The sequence below is a fragment of the Leptosomus discolor genome, chromosome 15 (assembly GCF_034619465.1).
Source record: "Leptosomus discolor isolate bLepDis1 chromosome 15, bLepDis1.hap2, whole genome shotgun sequence".
NCBI classification, from domain to species: domain Eukaryota; kingdom Metazoa; phylum Chordata; class Aves; order Leptosomiformes; family Leptosomidae; genus Leptosomus; species Leptosomus discolor.
In genome coordinates this window covers 18,537,218-18,559,249 of record NC_141405.1, presented here as the reverse complement: position 1 = coordinate 18,559,249, position 22,032 = coordinate 18,537,218, and the positions used below count along the sequence as shown (strand labels likewise).

At 50.0% G+C, this 22,032-nt stretch overlaps 1 protein-coding gene across 2 annotated transcripts in view; it reads right to left on the bottom strand.

Annotated features, from left to right (window-relative positions):
• The window catches only part of MYOCD (myocardin), a 114,782-nt gene that overhangs the window by 9,398 nt on the left and 83,352 nt on the right, over positions 1-22,032 (bottom strand). For both annotated transcript variants that reach the window (XM_086473624.1, XM_086473625.1), the window contains exons 2-6: positions 17,297-17,362; positions 11,170-11,225; positions 6,584-6,659; positions 4,135-4,296; positions 60-235 (exon numbers count right to left, since the gene is read on the bottom strand). In XM_086473624.1, the coding sequence (XP_086329750.1) occupies positions 60-235; positions 4,135-4,296; positions 6,584-6,659; positions 11,170-11,225; positions 17,297-17,362 (536 nt within the window). The remainder of the gene's footprint in view (positions 1-59; positions 236-4,134; positions 4,297-6,583; positions 6,660-11,169; positions 11,226-17,296; positions 17,363-22,032) is intronic.

The following is a 22,032-nucleotide window of genomic DNA, read 5'->3' as shown; positions in this document are numbered from 1 at the left end:
CGCCCCCTCGCGCCGCGGGTTCGAGGCCCGCTCTCCCGTCCCGGTGTCCGGGGCCCTACCTGGGGCGCCCCGGCGGGGGCAGCGGGGGCTGGCTCCAGGGCCTTGGTGCCCGCCGACAGCTCGGTGGAGCCCGGGGAGTCCTCACTCCTGGTCTGCTCCGGGGAGAGCCCGTCGTTGCTGCTGTCCTCCTCGAAGGCGAAGGCGTCGGCCGACTTGGGGAAGCTGACCTGGGTGCCTGCCGGGGGAGAAGGGGCGAGGGTGAAGGCCCTGCATGGAGCAGGGGGGGACGACCGCGGCAGCAGGAGGGGCAGGGTGGGCCTCGTGGGATGCCTCTGGGCCTGCGCCTGTCTCCTCCAGACGCGGCCGTGGGTGAAGGACAGGGTGCTCGGAGAGCTCGGACACCTCCTCTGGTCCCCAGCCGTGCGCAGGGGCAGCGCCGGGGTGTGCCGTCGCGGCTGGGGCTGAAGGGAGAGGAGGTGGCGTCAGGCTCTGGCCTGTGCCATGGGCCACGTTACTCGGGAGAGGGAGAGAGGAGGCTCCGAGGAGCCCGGCCTGCCGCGGCAGGAGGCTTTTCGCAGGCAGATGGGGCTGGCGCGGGAGCGGCTCTGCCATCCTGCCCGGCTGTTGGGCTGAGGAGAGGAGAAGGGCATTAAGGTTGCCCCCTCCCTCAGCTGAACGCCCCAACTGCAAGCCTATGCCACCTGTGGGATCTTGCCCTCAGCAGGAGAACTGAGGTTGAAATCCACTGGGTGACCTGTCCGTTCATGGCACAAGAGCCAACAGGGTGGATCTGGCTGTAGCTGAGCAGAGGCTTCCAGATCCTGTCTTCATCCACAAGCTTCACCCGCACGACGTGCTTCAAACCACCACTATTGCCTCCCTGACAGCCCCAGACATTGCTTCTCCCCACGGCAAAGCTCCCAGCACACTATCTCCTAGTCAGATGGGCAAGAGCTCTTGACCCCTAGCTTTTGCTGATAAATAGAGTGCTGGAAAGAAAAAAAAGTCTCATGTGAGCCTCGGGAGGGCCACAGGTGGGGGTAGAGGAAGGAGCAGCTCGGCCACGCTCGTAATCTCCTCGTGCTCATGTCTGGCATTTGTCAGGCAGCTTGGCATGCTGATAGCGAGGTGACAAGTGGGGAAATAGGAAGGGCCTGGGGACAAGCTTCCACCTGTCCCTGCTGCTGGTCCAGCAATATGCACCTTCTCACTGACACACACCCTCCTGCTCTGACCCCTGCCCCTATCTGAGAGATAAGGGTTATCTCTGCTTGCTCTGGCTCATGGTGCCAGGGTGGGTGAGAGAGCAGGGAGCCCTGGCTCCCTGCCCCGAGCTGCTGCCCAGCCATGATATGGGGTGGGGATATGAGATCAGCTGCCTCTTGTGGAGAACATCTCCTTCCTCTCTCCAGGGCACCGGGCTCCTCGTGTGTGCTGGAAATAGGGCCTGTCCACTCTCCGTCAGAGGCAGCACCCAAACCGGGTCTTCCCTGAGGAGCTCCATGTTTGCATAGTCTGGGCTGGGTGGGTGGGAGCTGCTCCCCGTGCTCGCAGACAAGCGTGGGCATCCTCTCTTGGGAAAAACGAGACTTGTGTATCTGCAGGACTCCCACTGGGCTGGCATTTAATAAGCATGCATTGAGACATGGTGCCAAAGCGGGGAGCCCAAGGGACCTTCGGGACACAGCAGCAGCCGGGAGCACGACAGGAATGTGCTGCATCCTGCTGCTTGATACCACGGGCCTGTGCCGGGTGGGGAATGCTGCCCTTATCTGTCCTGCTCTTACCCAGCCCGGGGCTGCCCGTATTGTTTCAGGATCCCATGTCTCTGCTGTAATCTCAGGCAGAATGGTGTTTGCTTGGGGCTGTTTCTAATGCACTGGGTATTGTCCTCTCAAGCATGTTGGACAAAGTGATGACAAGGACCTGGTAAAAAAAGGTTCTTATATCACTGCTCAGCTATGTAGGGCACTGTTGGCCTCCTGTCACTGGGACGTTAGGGCTTTTGGTTGGGGTCTGGCACTTTCTGCTCACCCTGCCGGAGGTGATTAGATGAACACGTCAGCTGAACTTTCCGCTGTATAAACAGTTGAGATTCCAAGGTTAAAGTAAAATGATTTTAAACCCTGTCATCTTTCTGGTATTGCAAAAACAAAAGGCTTAACGTTCAGAAGTGCCAGTGCTCATCTGTGCTCTGTGCTCAGCCCTTCGCCCAAAACTGTGAGCGCCACAATGTGCCTCTGACTCCAAAAATCAGCTTGAGGATCCTTCAGCCTGGGGCTTTCTTCTGCGGAAACCTGAGGGCTGGGATTTTGTTCCTGGTGCAGTTACACCACCTCCTTCTCATGGCGCCCAACAGTACCAAGTAACTTCATGTTTGACCCTAATGTGCTGCGTGTTTCACCCTAAATGGGGTAGAACTGGCTTACAGGACACATATTTTCCCAGCAATGTGATAGAAGGGCATTGCAAAAGGAAGAAATTTAAAATTGAGCAAATCGTTCTAAGCCAGACTTGTTTGTTTTTAGCAATTTTGTCCTGTAAATCTCTGTTTACCACAAGCTCCTGACAGGCAGCTGGAGAGAAACTGTTCAAACTTCAGGCACACTTGCCCAGCCTCCAAGCCTCAGCTCCAGTGGATAAATTCATGCTCAGACTGTCTCAAATGTTTCTAAAGGGGGGAGGTTTTTTTAATTTTTTTTTTTTTTTTTCCTCTGTTCTCTCCTTTGGTAAGTGGCTGGGGAGATTTTTACTTGAACTCTCCTTAAAAATTCCTATTCAGGCAGAGTCCTGGAACATTTCACCTTCAAAGACAAGAGCTGTGAAACGCTGGAAACAGAGCAGCTCAAGGGCCAGGCTGGAGAAGCCGCCGCATATATACTGCGTGCATTTCGCAGTGGGAGAACCAAGAGCAGGAACAATTGCAGGGCAGGAGAGAGCAGTATCTGAGCCTGGAATATTTCATGTCATTTATGCTGGTTTCCGAGATGAAACGATAGTCAAAGTGCTTCCTCTTTCAACTCGCATTTTTGGCATCACTCCTGTCATTTAAAGACCTCTCCTACCCCAGAGCCCTGCCACTGCCCCCAGTTTGCTCTGAGCCCCAGAACAGGCACTTAACATGGGATTATTGCAATGGAAGTGATCCTATGAATTGAGGAACCATGAGCAACAGAACAAGCAGTTCCCAGGGGACTGAGCATCTCTCAGTGCCTCACTAGAGACCTGAGGGCCAATTTGGTCTTGCAGAGAGGGCCTCAGGCTTAAAAATATGGGCTGTCCTCGCACTGCAGGACCCCGCTGGCTTTCCTGCATCTTTCTCTGCTTTTGGACCTCCCTGTCTTGGCACTGGTGAAATCTGAGTCAACTTTTTGGTTTGTATCAGCTCCCAAACCAGCTTCCTGCGCCAGCATGGGGGAAATAATTGTGGAAGATTCTGCCTCTCTCCTCCAGCTGGGCGTAGGTGGTGGAGGAAAACCAAGCTTAGGCATAAGTTAAGTGCTGGGTATCGGTAGGCAGGAGTTTACCCTGCTTTGGGTACAGGCTGCTCCTTCTATTCCCCAGCAGTCTTCCCAGGGATGCTTCCCCACCGTGCAGCATCCTCCTCTGTTGGGCCTTGCACACCACTAGCGTCAGTGGAAAAATAAATAGGACTGCAGCCCTGCTGAGCTGGGGCCACTTCACCCCCACCTACTGGGATGTAAAAGCTTGGCAGGGCACAAGTGGGAGAATCCAGGCTGGCCTCACAACTACCTGTGTACACCCAGGTCCTCTCCCACGTGAGGGAGGTGGGAATGTCTTGTCTCCAGCAGTATCATTTATGTGCTCAAAGCCTTGGGAAGGGAAGGGGTTTGAGGGAGGTTCTTTCTGAGGACACATGGCCAAGCAATTGTGAATATTTCAGTGGTCATTGCTCTAAGTAGATGAGAGCTCTCTTCACAGGTCTGTGTAAGATAGCACAGGCTGTGTTGGACTGAGCTGCTTGTTGTGAAAATAATAAAATTTAAGCAATAAACACAGCTCTTAAGTCCAGGCCAGTCACTTCCTGCAGTTGCTGCAGTATGTCTTCGTAACCTTGCCAGTCCCTGCCCTGTGCCATGCACACAACATAACACACACATTCACTTCCACTACCTTTTATGGCCTCTTTCACAGCTGAGTCGACAGGAATAATATTCTTCTCCACCAGCTCCAAAGGACCCGGCCTGAGAGCAATCTTTTCATTGAGATCATCTGCCAGTCGGGCTCTTTTCAGCTTCATTTGAGTAGATTGAATGGACCCCTCTGCAGCTGAGTCTAAAAGGCCAAATGGAAGGCGTCAGTTCAGGACCTGGGGCCTCTGTAAGCACAGTGCTCAGCAAGAATGTGCTTCCCCTGCAGCGCGGCCTTTCTGGGCTGCGGCCAAAACCAAAGCATGGCTCAATGCGCAGCAGGACCTGCTCTGAAGCTGGGAGGCAGGGTGCTGGACTGGATGGCTCTGGTGGGGTTTGGGACATGGGTCCTCCTGTGAGCCTTAGGTCCAGCTTTTCCTTTCCCAAGCAAGAGCCTCTGTCTACTAGCTTAGGCTTGCACAGCCAGCCTGCAGCTGGAGCATGCGCCCCAAGGCCCGGGAATGATCTGCAATGGAAACTTCATTAACAAGCTGCAACTAACATAAGGGCCAGAGTGGACTGCAGCTGCTGCCTGCCAGGAGCCCATTGGCCCTTGTGGGTTAGTGCAGATGGATCCCTGCCTCTGGGGAACAGCTGGAGAAAAGAACCATTAGCAGTGTTTAACAACTGGAGTAACTGTCTTACACTGGAAGATCAACAGCCGAGTCTTTGGGAGTGGACATTTGGAAACGGTGTGACTACAGTGCTCCGGGCCTTCAGGGGAATAAACAAGCCAGAGAGGAGCATAACAAAGCCAGCTATACCTGGAAGCTACAGCTCTACCAAACCCAGCTGAGAATTCCCCTACAGAAGAGTAGCAAATTAAGCAGAAATATTTACTGAACAAAGATTATCTGGCTCTTCTGGCAGCACGGGCACGAGTAGTAAGGGAGCAGGACTCTAGACTAGATCATGTCTATAACCTTGGAGGTCTAAAGCAAGAAAGACTGCATCTAGGTTGTGCCATCTTCAAAGACTGGAGACTCTTCTAGAAGAAATACTGCAGGTAACACAAGCTATGGGGCTTGATATCAGTGAAAAATTATCTGCAGGAGGTCAGGAAAGCTGATCTAGGGTCACTTCTGGCCTCAGAGTAAAGGTGCTCGTGTGTGTTCACTGCTCTATATAGTCTGAGGCCAGAAGTGACCCTAGGTGAACAGTAACAGAAGGTGTGCCTGTAAGGCACTGAGATGATGCAAAGTGTCTCAGCTGGCCGATTTCAATCACCTCTAGGTCCTGTTAGGACCCAAACGGACATGTAAGTCCATGATATGTCAGGGCACACCTCCATGAAATGCAGAGCAGAAGGGACAGAGATGTGAGCAGAGGCTTCGGCCAAGAGGTGTGCGTGGGGCAGCACAGCCACCTTGCTCAATACACAGACCTGCAGTGTCTGCTCCACATCTCCTCTGCCTGTGTCTGCCTGTCCCTGTCAATGCCTGGTGGCTGCAGCTGCCCCCACATCAGCCTCCAGGACTCAACTACAGTCCATATTGCTTCTACTATTTAATCCAAGGGAAAGACACTTTCCACTTGTTAAGCAACGGTGCTTGCTTAGTTTAGGGATGGAGACCCAAGGGAAAAGCAAGGCAGCAGCCCTGAGCCAGCATGGGCCCCTGGCTCAGCCCTTCTGTGTGCCAGATGAAAAAGAAATACGGCCTTCATCCGTGCTGAGAGTAGAGGCCAGCACTTACAGTTGCCAGAGAGTGATGTGCTTCTTCCAGGTGACTGACAGGAGTCAAGGAGAGAGGCTGCACTTCCTCCCTGTCTCTAAGGAGCTTGTTATCTCTGGAGATAATGAGGGACAGCGCAGGGTTCTGCTGTCTGTGATGGGATGCAGCGGAGCCATGCCAGCTCTCTGGCTGGGAGGGGAGACCAGGATGTGAGAGGGGAGAGCTGCTGTGGCTCACGGACCTATAGCAGAGCTCACCAGTTTCATGTGGCTGTGCTTGGGTCATTGATGGCATCACCCTGCATTGTCACGCAGAATATCCAGAATTATGGCAAAACAGAAGATGTTCAGCTTTGGAAGGGTATTGCAACCACCTGCTACAGGGGTTTCAGCACCCTGGACAACAAATGCCCTGGGTATGGTTTTCATGATGATCAGACATCAGTACTTCTGTCTGACAGGGTCGTCTCTCACAGCTGTTCTCTACCCCACTGTACTCTAGAACATCTTATACTGGTCCCTGCCAGACATGGGAGAAAGATTAGATGGCTTTGGGTCTGCTTCTGTCGGGGAATAAATCTGTGTCCTGCCTCCTGAAGACCAGGTCTGGACTGAATTTGTACATGTGTCCCATTTGAATCTGCCTCTTATGAGCAGCTGGGACAAAGTTGATTGTGATGGGAGCCCTGAGGGGAACCCCTGCGCGGCAGGATAGACAGGAGACACAAGGAGTGTATGGGAGAATCTCAGGCAGTCTTACCTTGTAAAATGTGCATATTGACCAAGTCTGATCGCTCAGGCCTGCTTCTGATCTTGTGCTTGAGATAATCTTCAGTCTGCAGAACATAAATGCAGAGAGTTACCTGGCTAGAGCAGCAATCAGGTACAGATAGCGTCTGCCCCTGTGCCGTCCCATGGTTCTTTTGGGTTTGTTACAAACTGGGCCGAGCGAGCTCCTAAATGGCATTTTTCTTCACTCAGACACTGACTTGTTCTTGGGCAGAAGTTCTTCACAAAGGGAACGATGCGCATGGTTCACTATACCCACTCCTAAGCTGTGTCTTTTCCAATTTCCCTTGGGCTTCTAGTGTCTGAAGTATTGTGAGAGCTCATGGGGAGGATGAGACCTGTTCACTGGGGGTGGCAGGTCTGCTCCTAGCTTGGCACATCAGGTTGTCTTTGATAGCTGCACCAAGGCAGCTCCAGAGTGTACTGTTTAGCACTGGCTTCGGTGGGAAGCCTGGCACTCTGGGTTGAGATGTAAGGCTGAGTAAGTCATGAAGATACCCAGGCTCTACCCAGGCCAGCCATGAGGCTTAGCCTTCCTGCAGTTCTGCAGATCCTGTGCTCTGTGAATGTTGGGAAAATTGAACTTTGCAGATCACTGCAGCTGAGCTTGTGATGAACGTGGTCCTGGAGCTTTGTGCCAACTTCCTCATGGCTTTAGGAACAGAAAGGCACACAGAGGTACAGTAACACCATCCATTAGGACCAAAGAAGTCAGTGGTGAGGGCACCTGAACTCAAGAATACAAATATAAGCTTATCCTCTGGTGAAGAAAAGCTAGAGCACAACTTGGACGAATTATTAGCTGTTTGTTGAGATGCAAGAAGAAATAGTACAAAAAATTGTACATGGTTCAAAGAGGTTAAAATCTTAAAGATAAATATAAAAGAATAGTATAAGCAGCTGGAGCAAAACTGGAAAACCCACAGTACAAAATGTACAGGATCACGAGAAAAAGATTTTATAAAGACTTCTGTGGCCAGGACAAGGCGATGGAAAGTGCTGTCTGTGTTCCATAAACGGGAGAAATAATTGTGCATGCTGCTGGGATGCCTGCAGGATTTAATGCCTTTTTAAACCATTCTCACTAAAAAGATATTTATCAATCAGATGACTAAGCCAAGAACCTTCAGTGACAAAAGAGAAGAAGCTCCAGTTATCAACTTGGAGAACAGGTTGGAGAATACTCAGATGAATTAAATGTTCCCAAACAGTTTGAGACACACAAGGCTAGAGTAATAGCAACTATCTGTGGGTCTCCAGGAAGCTGGACAAAGGAGAGAATAATTTCTTGCTTTAAAAGAGATGGAGTGAAGAAACCTGGGAATTATAAACCAGTCAGCAAGATATTGGACCAAGTAATCAAACAATCTGTATAAATGGATTTTGAAGATAGCAAGGAGGTGAGTAACAGCCAGGATGGATTCATCAAGAAAGAACCACATCACACCAACCCAACTTCCTTCTATGGAGAGATAACAGGTTTCTGTTACAGAAATAAACAATGAATGTCATGTAGCTTGACTTTAAGCATGTTTTGACATTATCTCACATGGCTTTCTCATATGTAAGCCAGAGAAATTTGGTCTGGATAAGACTAACATAAAAAAGGAGCATAGCTGTGGGTCACCAGAGGAATCAGGAATGCCTCATAGTCTAAACAGAAGAATATATCAAATCATGTTACACAGCAATTTTTCATACTAGTCAATATATTCATTAATGCTTCAGATGATAGAAGACATACTCCTTAACTCTGAATCATTCAAGGCTAACAGATTACAACGCAACATGATTTGGAGTAATTGAAAAAATGATCTGAAATACATTTGATGATGCAATTTCAAGAGAGACATTTGGAAAGGACTGCATTCAGGTCACAGCTAAGCCAGCTGGTTAAGCCCTGGGGTGGATGAAGACTTAACCACCAGAGATGCTTCTGTAACGGTAACTGGACAGGGGACTTAGGCAGAAATTAGTTACTCCATAAATAGAGAAAAAAATATAAAAGCCTCTGGAGAATCTAGTGATCAGCAGCTGAACCACACCTCCAGACCAGCAGGCTGCTTTCTAGGAGACACAATGAAGGCTGTCAGATGGGCCCTAGGAATAGCAAGGGGATGGGGGATAGAATGGGGGTTCTGTGCCTTGCATCTGAAGGGGTCCGTCGTAAGGGTCTGGACAACAGCTACCGAAATCATTATTGAACCAGGGATGGGATCCATGAGGAGAGGCTGAAGAGAGGGGAGGCCTGTCAGTCCAGAGGTGAGACAGCTATAGAGAAACAGGATGCAAAATACTTTTTAAATATGCTACAAGAAAAAAGATAAACAGTCCTGCATGTAGATGCATACAGGAGAAAAAGTAAGGGGCTTAAACTTCAACAGTACAGCTTGGGCTGGGGACTGGGGGACACTTGCTAACAGCACAGGTTAGAGAGCACTGGAGCAGGTTGTTGGGTGGTGGGATGTCAGTCGGTGGTCATACGCTTGCCAGGAGTGACCCAGATGGGGGTGATCTGCTTCAGGGTGGAGGCACCACAGCTACCCCCTGCCATGCCTCCTGGGGTGCTGGGAGTAAGTGCTCAAGCCCTGCTGAGCCAGACCGCCTCAGGAAAGTCAGCCTGCTCTCTGTCCTCTAATTCAGCAATCTGTTATAGGACATTGACTTCAAAGTCTGCTGCACTGGCCTGATGCCAGCCTCTAACATAGCCAGTGACACGTTTAAACAAATAATAGACATTTTATTTACTGACATCTTTACAATTCCTTACCCTTCCCTTCATATTTTTCCCCCAGTTAATTTTCACCAACACAATCCCTTGCTTGGACCAGGTGTAGGTTTGCCTGGTTCCTGTGCCAGGTCAGAGCTGGTGTCTGCACCTGAGTGCAATTAAATTCACCTTTCAGCTGATCCTCAGTTCAGGTCCTGACTTGGGCTAAGCTTGAATTGCTGTCCTACAGATGTGGCCTTGTTCATGTTGAACCCAGCTTTGACACTGCATTAGCCTGACTTTCTGCTGTGATTTCAGTTCCTTTTGACCTTTGCTGTTTATAAGATGCATTTGTGTCACTGGGGTGCAAATGGTGGAGAAAAACTTCAGAAGTGTTTTTTTTTTAGAGTCAGCTGAAGCAGAAGAGCTTTCAAAACACATGAGAGCAGTTATTGTTATCTGCTTTCTGTTTGCAGAACATCAGTTTGGAGGAATATCAGCTAAACAACGAATGCCATTGAGTAATTATCTGGAAACAGCTGCTGTTCCTTCCCTGTCACAGCTCTAAGCAGGGCATCCTTGCAAAGGATTGTGTGTTTGCTATGGGCTATGCTCAATGTCTTTGTTAGCATGCTCTGAAAATGCAGCAGTTTGGGATAGACTCGACCATCCTTCCCTTTTCCCCAGGCAACTAGCCAGTGAAAGCTTTTGAAGAGAAAGACAGACACAAATGTATACTTAAACCTTAAAATACATGACACTTCAAGGATACTTTGGATTGCTTGAAATTTTGTAAGCATACTAATTTTTCAGAGTTGTATTGTGTTTCTTATGCTAGCCGTTTATTACTGCGGGAGACTCGGGGCAAGTGATTTGGAGTGTGTTTAAATTCAGAAGAGCACTTCTCCATATTTCACAGTCATTCTTCTTTGCAAAGGTCTTTTCCATGAGACTGCAAGCATGTTTTACAGAGTAATGGAACAAACTCTTGCGTTCAAGCAAAACCTGCATGACTGATTTTTCCTTTTTCTGCGGACATTCCCACAGCTTGGTCAAGGATGGATGGTGAGTGTTTGGAAAACCAGTGTGATTTCCCAAAAAGTGGTTGCACCACAGAGTTTGATGTGTTCTGGAAATGGTTACTTATCTTATCTCTGCTTTCAGCAATATTTAGGGAAGCCTGAGTGCAGTTGGATAATGGGGCTGGTGGGAGCCTGGCCCGCTTAGCCCCTGGGGCATTGTGTGTCATAATGACCAAGCTGCACTGTGGAGCTAAAAGCCAGGCTCCTGTCTGATGACAAGTGTCAGTTCCCTGGGGACTCTCTGCAGGTGACAAAGGGGATCTGCATTCCTTCTGCACAGTTGCTAAGTAGTTAACTTCCTTCAGTCCTGTTTGCTGCTGGCCCTGCTCTGACCCCAGTGACTTGAGCAGGAGTGGAGAACAGGCAGCACAGCGTGGAGTGGGCTATGGACCTGGGCTGGAGAGAAAAACGGCATTTCAACTGGCTGGACATTTACTGGAAGGACTGTCGATGCCATGCGGAACTGCGGCCTGCCCACAGTCTCTTGTGAAACCCAGGGGCTGTGCCCATAGCCCAGGGCACAGATGGCTCCTCTGCCCTTTTAATCCTTCCCTGCTTGGAGACGGGCGCTCTAGAGCACTTGTGAACCCTGGCTTGCCCCACTGTGTCTGGAAGAAGGGGAGAAGCCCTGACTCTCATCCCTGGCCACGGGGCTTGAATGGAGGATGCCAGAGGAGGGGACAGTGGGGGAAGGTGCTTTCAAACCCCGCAACTCATGCAAAGCAAGCCCACGTGTTGCCTCATCGGGATGGCTGCAGGAGTTACCTTGGCTCGCTCCAGACTTTTTCGCTGTTCATGGAATGTGGATGGGCTTTTCAGTGCTGCAATAGGAAAGAAAGAGGTGTAGTCAGCACAGGAGCGGAAGCAAGCAGCCACCGGGATATTCAGCAACAGCATTTTAATGAGTGCTATAAAAATAGCAACACAAACTAGCCATTCTCTTTATTGCGCTGACTAAAAATAACTCAGGGAAGCTCTGGGAAACCCCATGCTCTCAGCCAGTCCGTGTCAGGAGAGCAGGGGGGATGGAGAGCATGGGGAGCGCAGGACGCACACGGGCAGGGAGGGGGTGCAGGCTTTGAAATGTAGTGCTCTGTGGGACACGTCAGAGAGCAGATGTGGCTTTTCCCTGGAGGGCTTTGGGCAAGTCATCTTGTCTCTCAGGGTCATGTGGGCGCAGCCTCCAGCGAGGATATTTCAAGGCCCCGGAACTGTGGTACTTTGTCCCTCGTCCATTGCTGACTACCCCTCCATCTCTCACCAGACGTTTGTCCTGTCCCCTGCCCAGAAGCATCTGTGTGACATGGGGCCTCCCTGGGCAGGCAGCTGCCTAGCCAGGTACCAGGCAGCAGACTATGCCCTCAAGCATCTCCTGACACCAAGGAGGATTAACCCAGAGGGGCTCCTGAAAAAAAGGCCAATGATCCCTGGCTCTTGGACCAGCAAACACCAGTCTCATGGAGCAGTCAGTACTGGAGTAACGGAGAACTTTGCACATTCCCTTGCTTGCTCCCGTTCAGTAGACATAGGAGCAGAATTTGTATGGTGAAGGGGTTAATATTTCCCAGATCTTGCAAAAATTCTTTTCTGGCTGTGTAAGCAGGCAAAATTAACTGTTCCCATTGGGACAGGGAAGGGGAAGGTGTCCTGACCCACAAAACCAGTCTGCTACAACTCTTTGTTTGGCAACAGGAATTCACTTTCTATCTTCTGAATGGGTCCAATAAAGACAGAAATTACTTTTGCACAGGACATGTTATCCTCCATCAGTCTAGAGAAGGATGAAGAGAAGACTGGGGGCAGCCAGGAAATGTTTGGGGGCCTTCTGAATTGCCTTTTTGTAGGCAGCACCCAGGGCAACCCCTGTAACCTCCAGTGAATCACGGTAAAACACAGAAGGCACATTGCTGCCCCTAACATTTGGAAAGCAGACATACAGACAAGCTAGCGTTACTGTGCCATGCTCCAGTGAGCAGCCATGAGGGCTTGTGACAGCTGGTTTAATCGGAAGCAAAATGGTGCACACAGAAAATGAAGTTAGCAAGAGAGATGACTTTTACAGCCCTGCTCACTGTGAAGTACTGACACTGGGAGTGTGCTATGGGCATTGACCAAACACTGTGCTATTCAAGAGGAAAATGTTGCAGAATTTAGTCATTTACCAAGATTTTTGGAGGAATTATGTGGATGCTGCAGCTTGTATTAGTCTGCAAAACAAATAAAGACATCGCTAGCACTGGTTATTCAGACAACTTGTCAGGGGATGACGTGAGCTTGAAATGGCTGAGGGTCTGGAGGCAACAGGGCAGAACTGGTGTTGGTCGTCTTGGGACTATTGCCTCTAAGGTTTCAGTTACAAGATGAGGTGGTGCCTGTGTACAGCAAGAAGGTCTTTACTTCAAGCACAGCTGTTTCTGCAGCCTGTCACAGTAGGAGGAACCTTTCCTTGATGAATCTTTGATCCTGCAAGCTGCTTCCACCTCCTTTTGGGTAGGTGAGCAGGATCTGGCTGGGGTCCAGAGCAGGCATCTGTGCAGGTCTAGAGAGAGGATTCATCCATGTTCAGCCCTACAATCTGCCTTTCTGCGAGTCACCCCACATGCTCTTGATTTAAAATGCTTTTGCTGGGTCCGTACCAGTTTCACTAGAACAGTAAAACTGCATATGTTGTTGCATGAACTGGAAACTTCCTACTCAATGAGCCTGAAGAATGGGGCAGGCTCTGCTGTCACCTGCACTCCTAGGCATCAGGAGCATGTCTGTGTCTCAACAAACCGGGTCTCCCCTTGTTTTCAGAGGATCCTCCATACACAAAGTCACAGGGCTGAAGGAACTCAGAGGCTGCTCTTGCCTACCAGTCTGCTCCTGTCTTTATTTGTAGAGCCTTTTGCAGCAGTGCTGATTGTTTTGCCAGCCAGTTGTTCAATTTACAACCTGAAAACATCCGACAATCGGAGTCCATCTTTGAACCTGAAGTCTTGTGCAATGCTACTGCTCCTGAGCATCCTCCTTTAGGCAGTTTCCTGCCTTCTCCAGTGATGGGGCCATCTGAAGGTTTCACATGTGAACAGAGCTCAGGTATGCAATGTCATTAATCTTTTCCAGTCAAACCAAACACAGACTGGGCTTTAGTAAGGATACTCATCTTACTGCACTATGCTCAAGTAACACTGATACTTCTCCCTGCGCTGTTTTCTTGGATACAAAAAAAAAAAAAAAAAAGCCAGCTTCTTAGGACTTAGAGAATCACACAGAATCACAGAATGTCAGAGGTTGTAAAGGACCTCAAAAGATCACCTAGTCCAACCCCCCTGCCAGAGCAGGACCACCTACAGCAGGTCACACAGGAACGCATCCAGGTGGGTTTTAAATGTCTCCAGGGAAGGAGACCCCACAGCCTCTCTGGGCAGCCTGTGCCAGGGCTCTGTCACCCTCACAGTGAAAAAGTTCTTCCTTATGTTCATGTGGAACCTCCCATGCTCCAGCTTGCACCCGTTGCCCCTCGTCCTGTCATTGGACATCACCGAGAAGAGCCCGGCTCCGTCCTCCTGACACTCGCCCTTTATGTATTTATAACCATTCATGAGGTCACCCCTCAGTCTCCTCTTCTCCAAGCTCAAGAGATCCAGCTCCCTCACCTTTCATCATGAGGGAGATGTCCCACCCCCTCCATCACCTTTGGGGCTCTGCGCTGGACTCTTCCCAGCAGCTCCCTGTGCTTCCTGAACGGAGGGGCCCAGCACTGGACACACTATTCCAGATGGGGTCTGACCAGGGCAGAGCAGAGGGGGAGGAGAACCTCCCTTGACCTACTGACCACAGCCCTTCTGATACACCCCAGGATGCCACTGGCCTTCTTGGCCACCAGGGCACATTGCTGGCTCATGGTCACCCTGCTGCCCACCAGGACCCCCAGGTCCCTTTGCCCTACGCTGCTCTCCAACAGCTCAGTCCCCAGCCTAGACTGGGACATGGGGTTGTCCTTTCCCAGAGGCAAGACTCGACCCTGGCCCTTGTTGCAGTTCATTCAATGTCTCCCCCCCCGCTCTCCAGCGTGTCCAGGTCTCGCTGAATGGCAGCACAGCCCCCTGGGGTGGCAGCCACCCCTCCCAGTTTTGTGCCATCAGCAAACTGGCTGACAGTGCACTCTGTTCCCTCGTCCAGGTCATTGATGAATATGTTGAATAGTCCTGGTCCCAGTACTGATCCCTGAGGGACTCCACTAGATACAGGCCTCCAAGTGGACTCTGTCCCATTGACCACAACTCTCTGACTTCTTTCCTTCAACCAATTCACAGTCCACCTCACTACCCCATCATCCAGACCACACTTCCTCAGTTTAGCTGCAAGGATGCTGTGGGAGACGGTGTCAAATGCTTTACTGAAACCAAGATAAACTCTTATTGTGCTACAACTGCACTGCTGAACAGCTCAGCAGGCTCTGCGTATAGTCACCAACTCCCCTTCCTGTAAGGGTTTCTACAAGCCCGCAAATATTTTATCCAATGCTATCATGCTACTCTGACCTTCCATTTCTTCTTTCTGGTCTCTGTATAAAATGGATCAGTTAGAAAAACTGTCCTGGGATTTTATCATCAGAAAACATACACAATGGGTTGATAGCAATCCTTGTGCAAAATCTGAGGTGCAATGTGGGATCAAGTGCATGTTCCAAGCCTGGTACCAAACCTGAATCTCACCATGGAGACCAGCAGTGCCCATCTTTTCTCTTTCCAGAAGGGCTGTTCTCAGCCACTGTGGGTTACAGCCATATGGGTTAATTTCTTGCCCTCCTGCAATGCATGTGAACTGAGATCCTGTCCTGGGCCACTTCTTAGAGCCCACCTCACCTGCTGATCCTCAGAGCCAATAGGGCATGGGAAGATATGGTTAAACAAAGACTTGTTTTTTGTAAATCATGCCTGCAGATGCCCAAGCCACGGGGAAGCTGGCTGGGGCTCCCATGTGTTAAATGCTAATGTCTGACACGTCCTCCTGAGTCAAATTCATCAGTTAAATTCTACACGTTTGTTTTTATAATGGCAGAAATGCCTTTTCTTCTATTACTTTCAGTGAGTGAACTGTGCTCAGGCTTCCCAAAATGGCCTTCTTGGACAGACACCAGATTGCAAAATGTCAGCCTGGAAGCTGGGAGTGCAAAGAAGCCGTAACAGGAAAATACACTTCAGTTGCCATCAAATAAATTTGGCTTAATGTGTGATCCACAGTGTGTAATGTTTTAGATGTTAGGTGCTATTGGTAAAAGTGCAGTCCCATGCGGTCAACCCTGTAGAGCAGCACCAGGTACGCAGACCTCTCAGCTGGCACTGCTACTCCATGCATGTGCGATGGCGTGTCCTACACCTTATCTGGGTGTGGCCCTTTTGCAGAGTGGACTTAGCAGTTCAGGAGATGTTAGACATATTTTTGGCAACTGACTGTATTGCCAGTGCTTGCAATATTATAACAAATGTTACAGTATTTTGCTTAAAGCTCCAGCTCCTGGAGTCCTGTGATTAGAATGCTTGCCCTTTGGTGGCAAGCAGCAAAAATCTGAGTACTTAAAGAAATAAACAGAAGAAAAATTGAAAGAACATGCATTTATCAGTTTTACAACCATGTGATCATTTTGACAGTCATGATTTTTGTCATCCTGCTTAAGTTTTCTTAATGTTTGGTGCTGGCATTACTGTACTGAGAAGGCGTCTGTTGATGGCTACCTTGACACATTCCTGTAGGATGGGTGGAGGGCTGGGCAGGGTGCAGCAAGCAGTGCTGGAGCCATGCTCTTAGTGAGTTGTTCTGCTGTTTAGACAAGAGCTGAATCACAGTCTTCAAGGTCAGCCAGAAGAGACAAAAGTGACACAGCCTTTGGAAAGCTGTGATCTTAGCAGTGAACCCAAGAGGCCCTTGATGAGATAGAAAGGATAATCCCCTACCTGAGTCCCAGATAATCACACATTAATGCACATGCAGCCTGAGCTAGGTCAAGATGGAGTTATCCATCGAGCAGAGCTGAGCTCCCAACATCATTTCTCCGGTAGTGCTACAGGTTTCGTGATGCACCTGCACATGCAGGTGGGGATCATTTTCAGTCACTTTTTGGGCTCTAGCAACTGGCTTTCTGGTGCTGAATGATTACACAATAATGCAGGCCTGGAGCTTGCCCTTCAGACTTGAAAACCAGGCTCGCAGGGATGAATGTGGTCAGAGAGGGGGAAGCACGGACATCATTCGTCAGTCTGCAGCAAACAGGCCCGGGAAAAGTTTCACTGGCCTCAAGCGTACACTGGCAGTTCTGCCCTGTGGGGTCCTGGCTGGGCACGGGCACAGGTCTGGATATCCATCGCTCATCCAGGGGCTTCCTCTCTGCACTGGGGCCAAGGCAGTTACCCAACACTCTCTTCTTCCGCAGCCTCCTGAAATGGGCCCTTTCTACCTCTTCCTCATTCAGTGGGTCTGACCCTGCCACAGAGGTTCCTGGGTTTTACAGAAGGACAAGAGATTCTCTGCCTTTGCCTACATGAAGAGCTTTGTGAGTCTTCTTCCATATCCTTGAAGCTGGATATGCTTGTCTTGCTACAGTGACCTCTGGGACAGGGAGCTATGCAGCTGAATTTGTGGATGGTGTAAGCTAAGCATCTCTGCTAACTTCACTTTGAGCAGCAGCACTATAATCTGTGTGGCAAACACTGGGCACCGTTATACCTGGGCACCAGGGACCATAACATTTCTACGGGGCAGGAAGCAAAGTTCCCCCTGGCAGCAATCTGCTCAGAGCTGAGTGGGTCTGAGCAGGCAGCTGGTGCCACACAATGCCACACCGGTGCCCAGGATGAACATAGCTCCTCTGAGTGAGCGGTGGGTGAAAAAGGCAGGAAAAGATACTCACGTGGCATGATGCCTTGGTCTGCCAGCTGCTCACGGGTCCTTCTCTGCTGAAGCCGTAGCTGTAAAACTGTGAGAGAAAGAGTGTCAAGAAAGGATGCAGGATTTTCCTGAGGTACTAATACACCTATCAGGGACAATGTGTCAGTGGACCTCTGTGGCACAGAGGTCTAGCACTGATCCCTGCTGCTGTTGGACCAGCCTTGGTGCAGAAGAGTGCTCCAAGCCAAGAAAGACTGCCAGGGAGGAGCTACATAACCTGCACCAGCCCAGTCCTCGCTTTTGCAGACAGATGAGCAGAGACGGATCAGACTGTCCGCAGTGCCTTAGTGCCTGGGACAGACTGACCCCTGCCTGGCACCTGCAATAGAAGCCTCAAGTGACCATGGCTTCAGCTCAAATAGTTGCTCAGCTCTGAACTATAAAGCTGGGAGCTCCTCCTTGAGCCCAGCACTGCGGGTTGAATAGAGCTTTCCAACTCCATCACCCTCCTGAGGCCCTGGCAGCACATTTCCAGCCCTGCAAGGCTTGGAATGGGTTGCAGACGTGCTTACTGTACTGAGGGGGATGTAGATAATGTGAGGAGAGATTAGTGCCATCTCTGTATGAATCCACTGCTCCAAGGACCTGCAGTCTCCAGTATAACATCTTTTTGGAAATAATGCGCTGACAGACAGGAATGAACCACTGATCAGGGTCACTGAATTGTGATTAGGCATCTAAAAATTACCTCTCAACATTTACAGCATATAATGACAGCCCACCATACGCCTGCAGCCTGCCTTGTGCAAGGCTACAGACCTCTGCATGGCTCAGGTCTTCAGAAACTATTTCATCCCATCTCTCAGGTAACCCTCTGTGTACTTTGAGTTAGTAACGTATTCTACACCTCTTTTTTTTCAAATTTTTCTTCAAGATGATAGACACTCGTATCTCAACGTAAAACATAAAACTCGCTTCCATATTTTCCTGCTGGAAACTCAGTACAACTTGCCACAAGGACATACATCTTTCAGCGATAACAATATAAATGCATGTGTATTCCCCAGCACAGCCCCAGACTGCACCCGCTTAGCTGTCTGGAGAAAGCCAGTATTGGAAGGGGAAGAGGGGGTAGAACTGCTTTTTTTGTCCTTGGGAGCAACCTGCTGAGCTCTGCCAACAGCTCATGTCTGCAATGCGGTTTCCCTGGGACATGGCATGGAGCTGAATAATAATCCCCTCCAGAAGAGTCCCCAAAGTGCAAGGCTCCCTGAGATGCCATTGCTTGTGACTTTTCCATGTCCTCTGTACAAGCCATGTATCACACTCAGAGCAAATGCTTAATGAAGGCCTCATGTGGGACAGTGATCTCCTGACAAATTCCAGCACTTCTTAGGACACCAGAGGTAGATTCTTGCTGTGAGGAAAAAATGCAGCCTCCGGTCCCTGGTAAAGTCTGCCTGTGTGCTGTTCCCCTTATGCCAGAATGAAGCTGGTGGCTAGAAGTCAGTGGCAAACCTTGCTGCCCGGGAGGTCTGTAGCCCTTCATTGTGCCCTGTGGCACCACCCTCAGTCGGTGCTAGTTCTGCCCATGGACACAGATGTAGACCCTAGTACTCTAGGTATCTACATTGGACCCAGTTATCTGCATCAGGAGTCATCCCCCTCAGGGGACCTCAAACCCAAATTAGATAGTCTATGCTTCAGGAATGCGTGCCCTCCTCCTTGACTATAGAGGCAGTTTAATAGTAACCAGCTCATAGTAGGTATCTTACACCGGGTGAGGTGGACCCCAGTTGGTCTGTGCAGAACCTTCTCTGTGACTGGTCACAATGTTGAAAGCCATGCAGGTCTTTGCACTTTCCCTGAGGAAGAGATGTATCTTTATGGAATAGGTGAGCTAAGAGAGGTTGGAGGCTGTCCAAGAATAAAGAAGATTTGTAGCTCATCCAAGAATGGTTCTTTACTCTCCTAGATCCGGTCCAGTGTCCCAGGCATTAGAGCATCTTGGCTTAAACTGAGGCAATTTACACACAAAATCCCATCATCAAATGGGAATCAGAGATAGCAAAGACTTCTAAAGTCACATACAACACCCTGCCAAGGACACACAGTCTACCCCATCTAGCTGTAAGGTATCCCAAGTGAGGATGCACCATCACTTCCCTTCACAGCTCCCATGTGTGCCAAATTATTTGCACCATTTCACTCCGACTTCCCACACAGCCAGATCAAGCGATATACCACAGCCACATTAGAAAGGGAGATGCTATCAAACCAGATGACTATGCATTCAAAGCCCACATTCTCTGCTTCTTCTGCTTATTTCATAGCTCTTCCTAGCAGACAAATCATTTAACAGCCTCAGGGAGCAGCCAGCTGTCAGCCAGGCCTATTTAGAGAAAACAAAGGTGTTACAAATTCATTGATGCATAGCTTGGAAGGTAATGATGATTTCCAATGTGGTGGCTATAAGATTCAGCATCTGCCTTGATGCAAGAAGTGCTGAGAACACGTGTAGGTTTTGCTGCCACAGCTCTGCCTGTGCTTGGATGCAGGGGCAGCACTCAGGAACCCAGATTTCCCAGATCCTCCTACCTTCCAACAAACAGTGCACAATGCAAGGGATCCTGCCCTACCGCAGCTTGGTCCATGCTCCAGCTAACAGCCTCTCCTTTGCCTCTCGCGCTGAGCGAGCCATCACAGAGGGGACCTGCTATTGTTTAATGATAGTTTTGTGCAGGGAGAAAAGGTGTCCAAATTATTTTTCATGCTGACAGGCATGAAAGCTGTGACCCAGCAACGACACAAGCTGTTCTGAGCGTGAGTGCTAAGCTCCTCCGTGGGTGAGTGGCTATAGGCAGGCCATGCAACCTCTCTGAGATGGGTGGTTCATCTTGGGCCGTGCTGAGCTTATAAACTTTCTAGCCCATTCTTAAGCCACAGGGCAAGGAGGAAAAGTTTATCCAGCCTTGTCTGTTCAGGGCACGCTGACGGAAAATGTGAGGAACAGCATGTGCAAATGCTGGCTGTTTCCAGAAGCAGCCCAAACTCGATGGTCGAAGCAGTTATTTCAGCCACTGAGTATTCATGCAGATCTGGACCTCCTCGTGCAGTAGTGTCCGTGCTTGACTTCTAAATATCACCTCTATGAAGTTCCAAGGCCTGTTGCAGATCATGTGAAGAAACGTATGGTGGACAGTGTCAGACCGTAACTGAATATCCCTGCAGGAAGAGGTGAAGAAGCCACTACTTTCAGCAGCCTCCAAGTCAGTGCTGCAGCTTGCAGCTTGGCAGATGCCAGCTGAAGTCTTGCACCTTTCCCTTACAACCAACAATGCTTAAAAACAGGGCTGGAGGAGCCCCTGGTACCATCCAAGCAACCACCACGTAGCTGTTTCTTGAAGGGGACTTGAGATCTGTTGAAACTGTGTCTGCCTTTGCTCTGACCTCCTTTGCTCTGTGTCTGGAGGCCTGAGCTCTGAGTGCTGCCTGTGACTCACTTCAAGGATGCTGTCATCTTCTATGTATGGGAATTATTTTTTTCCTGAATATTCTTATTTTTCAAGGAAACCGCTTTGCTAACACTTCAAAGGAACATTTATGTTACAAAGAGTGACGGCTGGAGCACCGATGAGACAATCTTGGCCCCACAGCCCCAGCATCCTTGTTGCCTGCCTGCACCAGCTTGGATGGTGAGAAGTACCCGCAAGGGAGCAGTCAGTCACCCTGTGGTACCAAGCTGTGCCAGTGCCACCTGCTGAGCAACACAGCAGCCCTCCTCCCTCCTTTGGTACCTCATGATGAGAAATCCCTCTGTAGATGACCTGAGGCATGTCAGAGCTATTCCAGGGATTTTACTCGTGAACTTTTTCTGTTAGAAATACTCCTCTCTTCTATGCTAACACCAAGTCCCATTTAGTGATACAGCTTCCAGAAACATCCTCTGCAGTGGGGCTGTGTCAACGGCGCAGAGGAGACCTCCTGGTGTCAGTCAACGCTGGCTTTGGTGACCCAAGCTCTGAGCACTGCCCATGACTCACAGTCTTGAGTCATCCTCCTCCCTAGGAGTTGACCTCAGAGCTTTAGGAAGCCAAGAGGACAGCTTAGGCCTTTCCTGGCCTGGTGATGCACTGGAAAAGACATGTTCAAATCCTCCCTCCGCCTCAAGAGCAGGCAGACCTGGCTTTCTGCTTTGATCTGCGGGGCCTGTTTGAGTCCAGTGCTCAGCAGAAGGTCACGGTGGGACTTTTATCACCTGCATCAGAGCATCCCCCATGCTGGTGCATTGCCAGAGCACTCATAACACCACCCTCTCTTTGGGGAATTGGCTTTAACAGCACAGTGGGCTGTGGAGAACTGAGGCACATTGCCCAGGGAGGTGGGGGAAATGCCCTTCTCGTAGGGTTCAGGACTAGGGCAGGCAGGCAAAGACATGGCTGACCTAACCTGGTGTTGGCGATGGTCTGCCTCTGAGAAGGAGGCTGGATCAGAGTATGTTCCTTCCCACCAATACTTATGTAGCTGCCAGAGCAGGTTCCCTGGAAACTCTGAGGCTGCACAAGGATTTCTCAGCATTCAGCTCAGCCTTGGTGGAGCTGCAGGTCTGTTGCTGCTTCTTGACTTCTGACCCAGTATCTCTCCCTGTCTCTGAGAGACCCTCTGAGAGTGGGAGGGACTGAAGCAGAGTTCCTGCTGCTTCAGCTCTTCCCAGCTCTCTTATGTGGTTCCAGGTGAAATCCCAGTAACTGCTGGTTT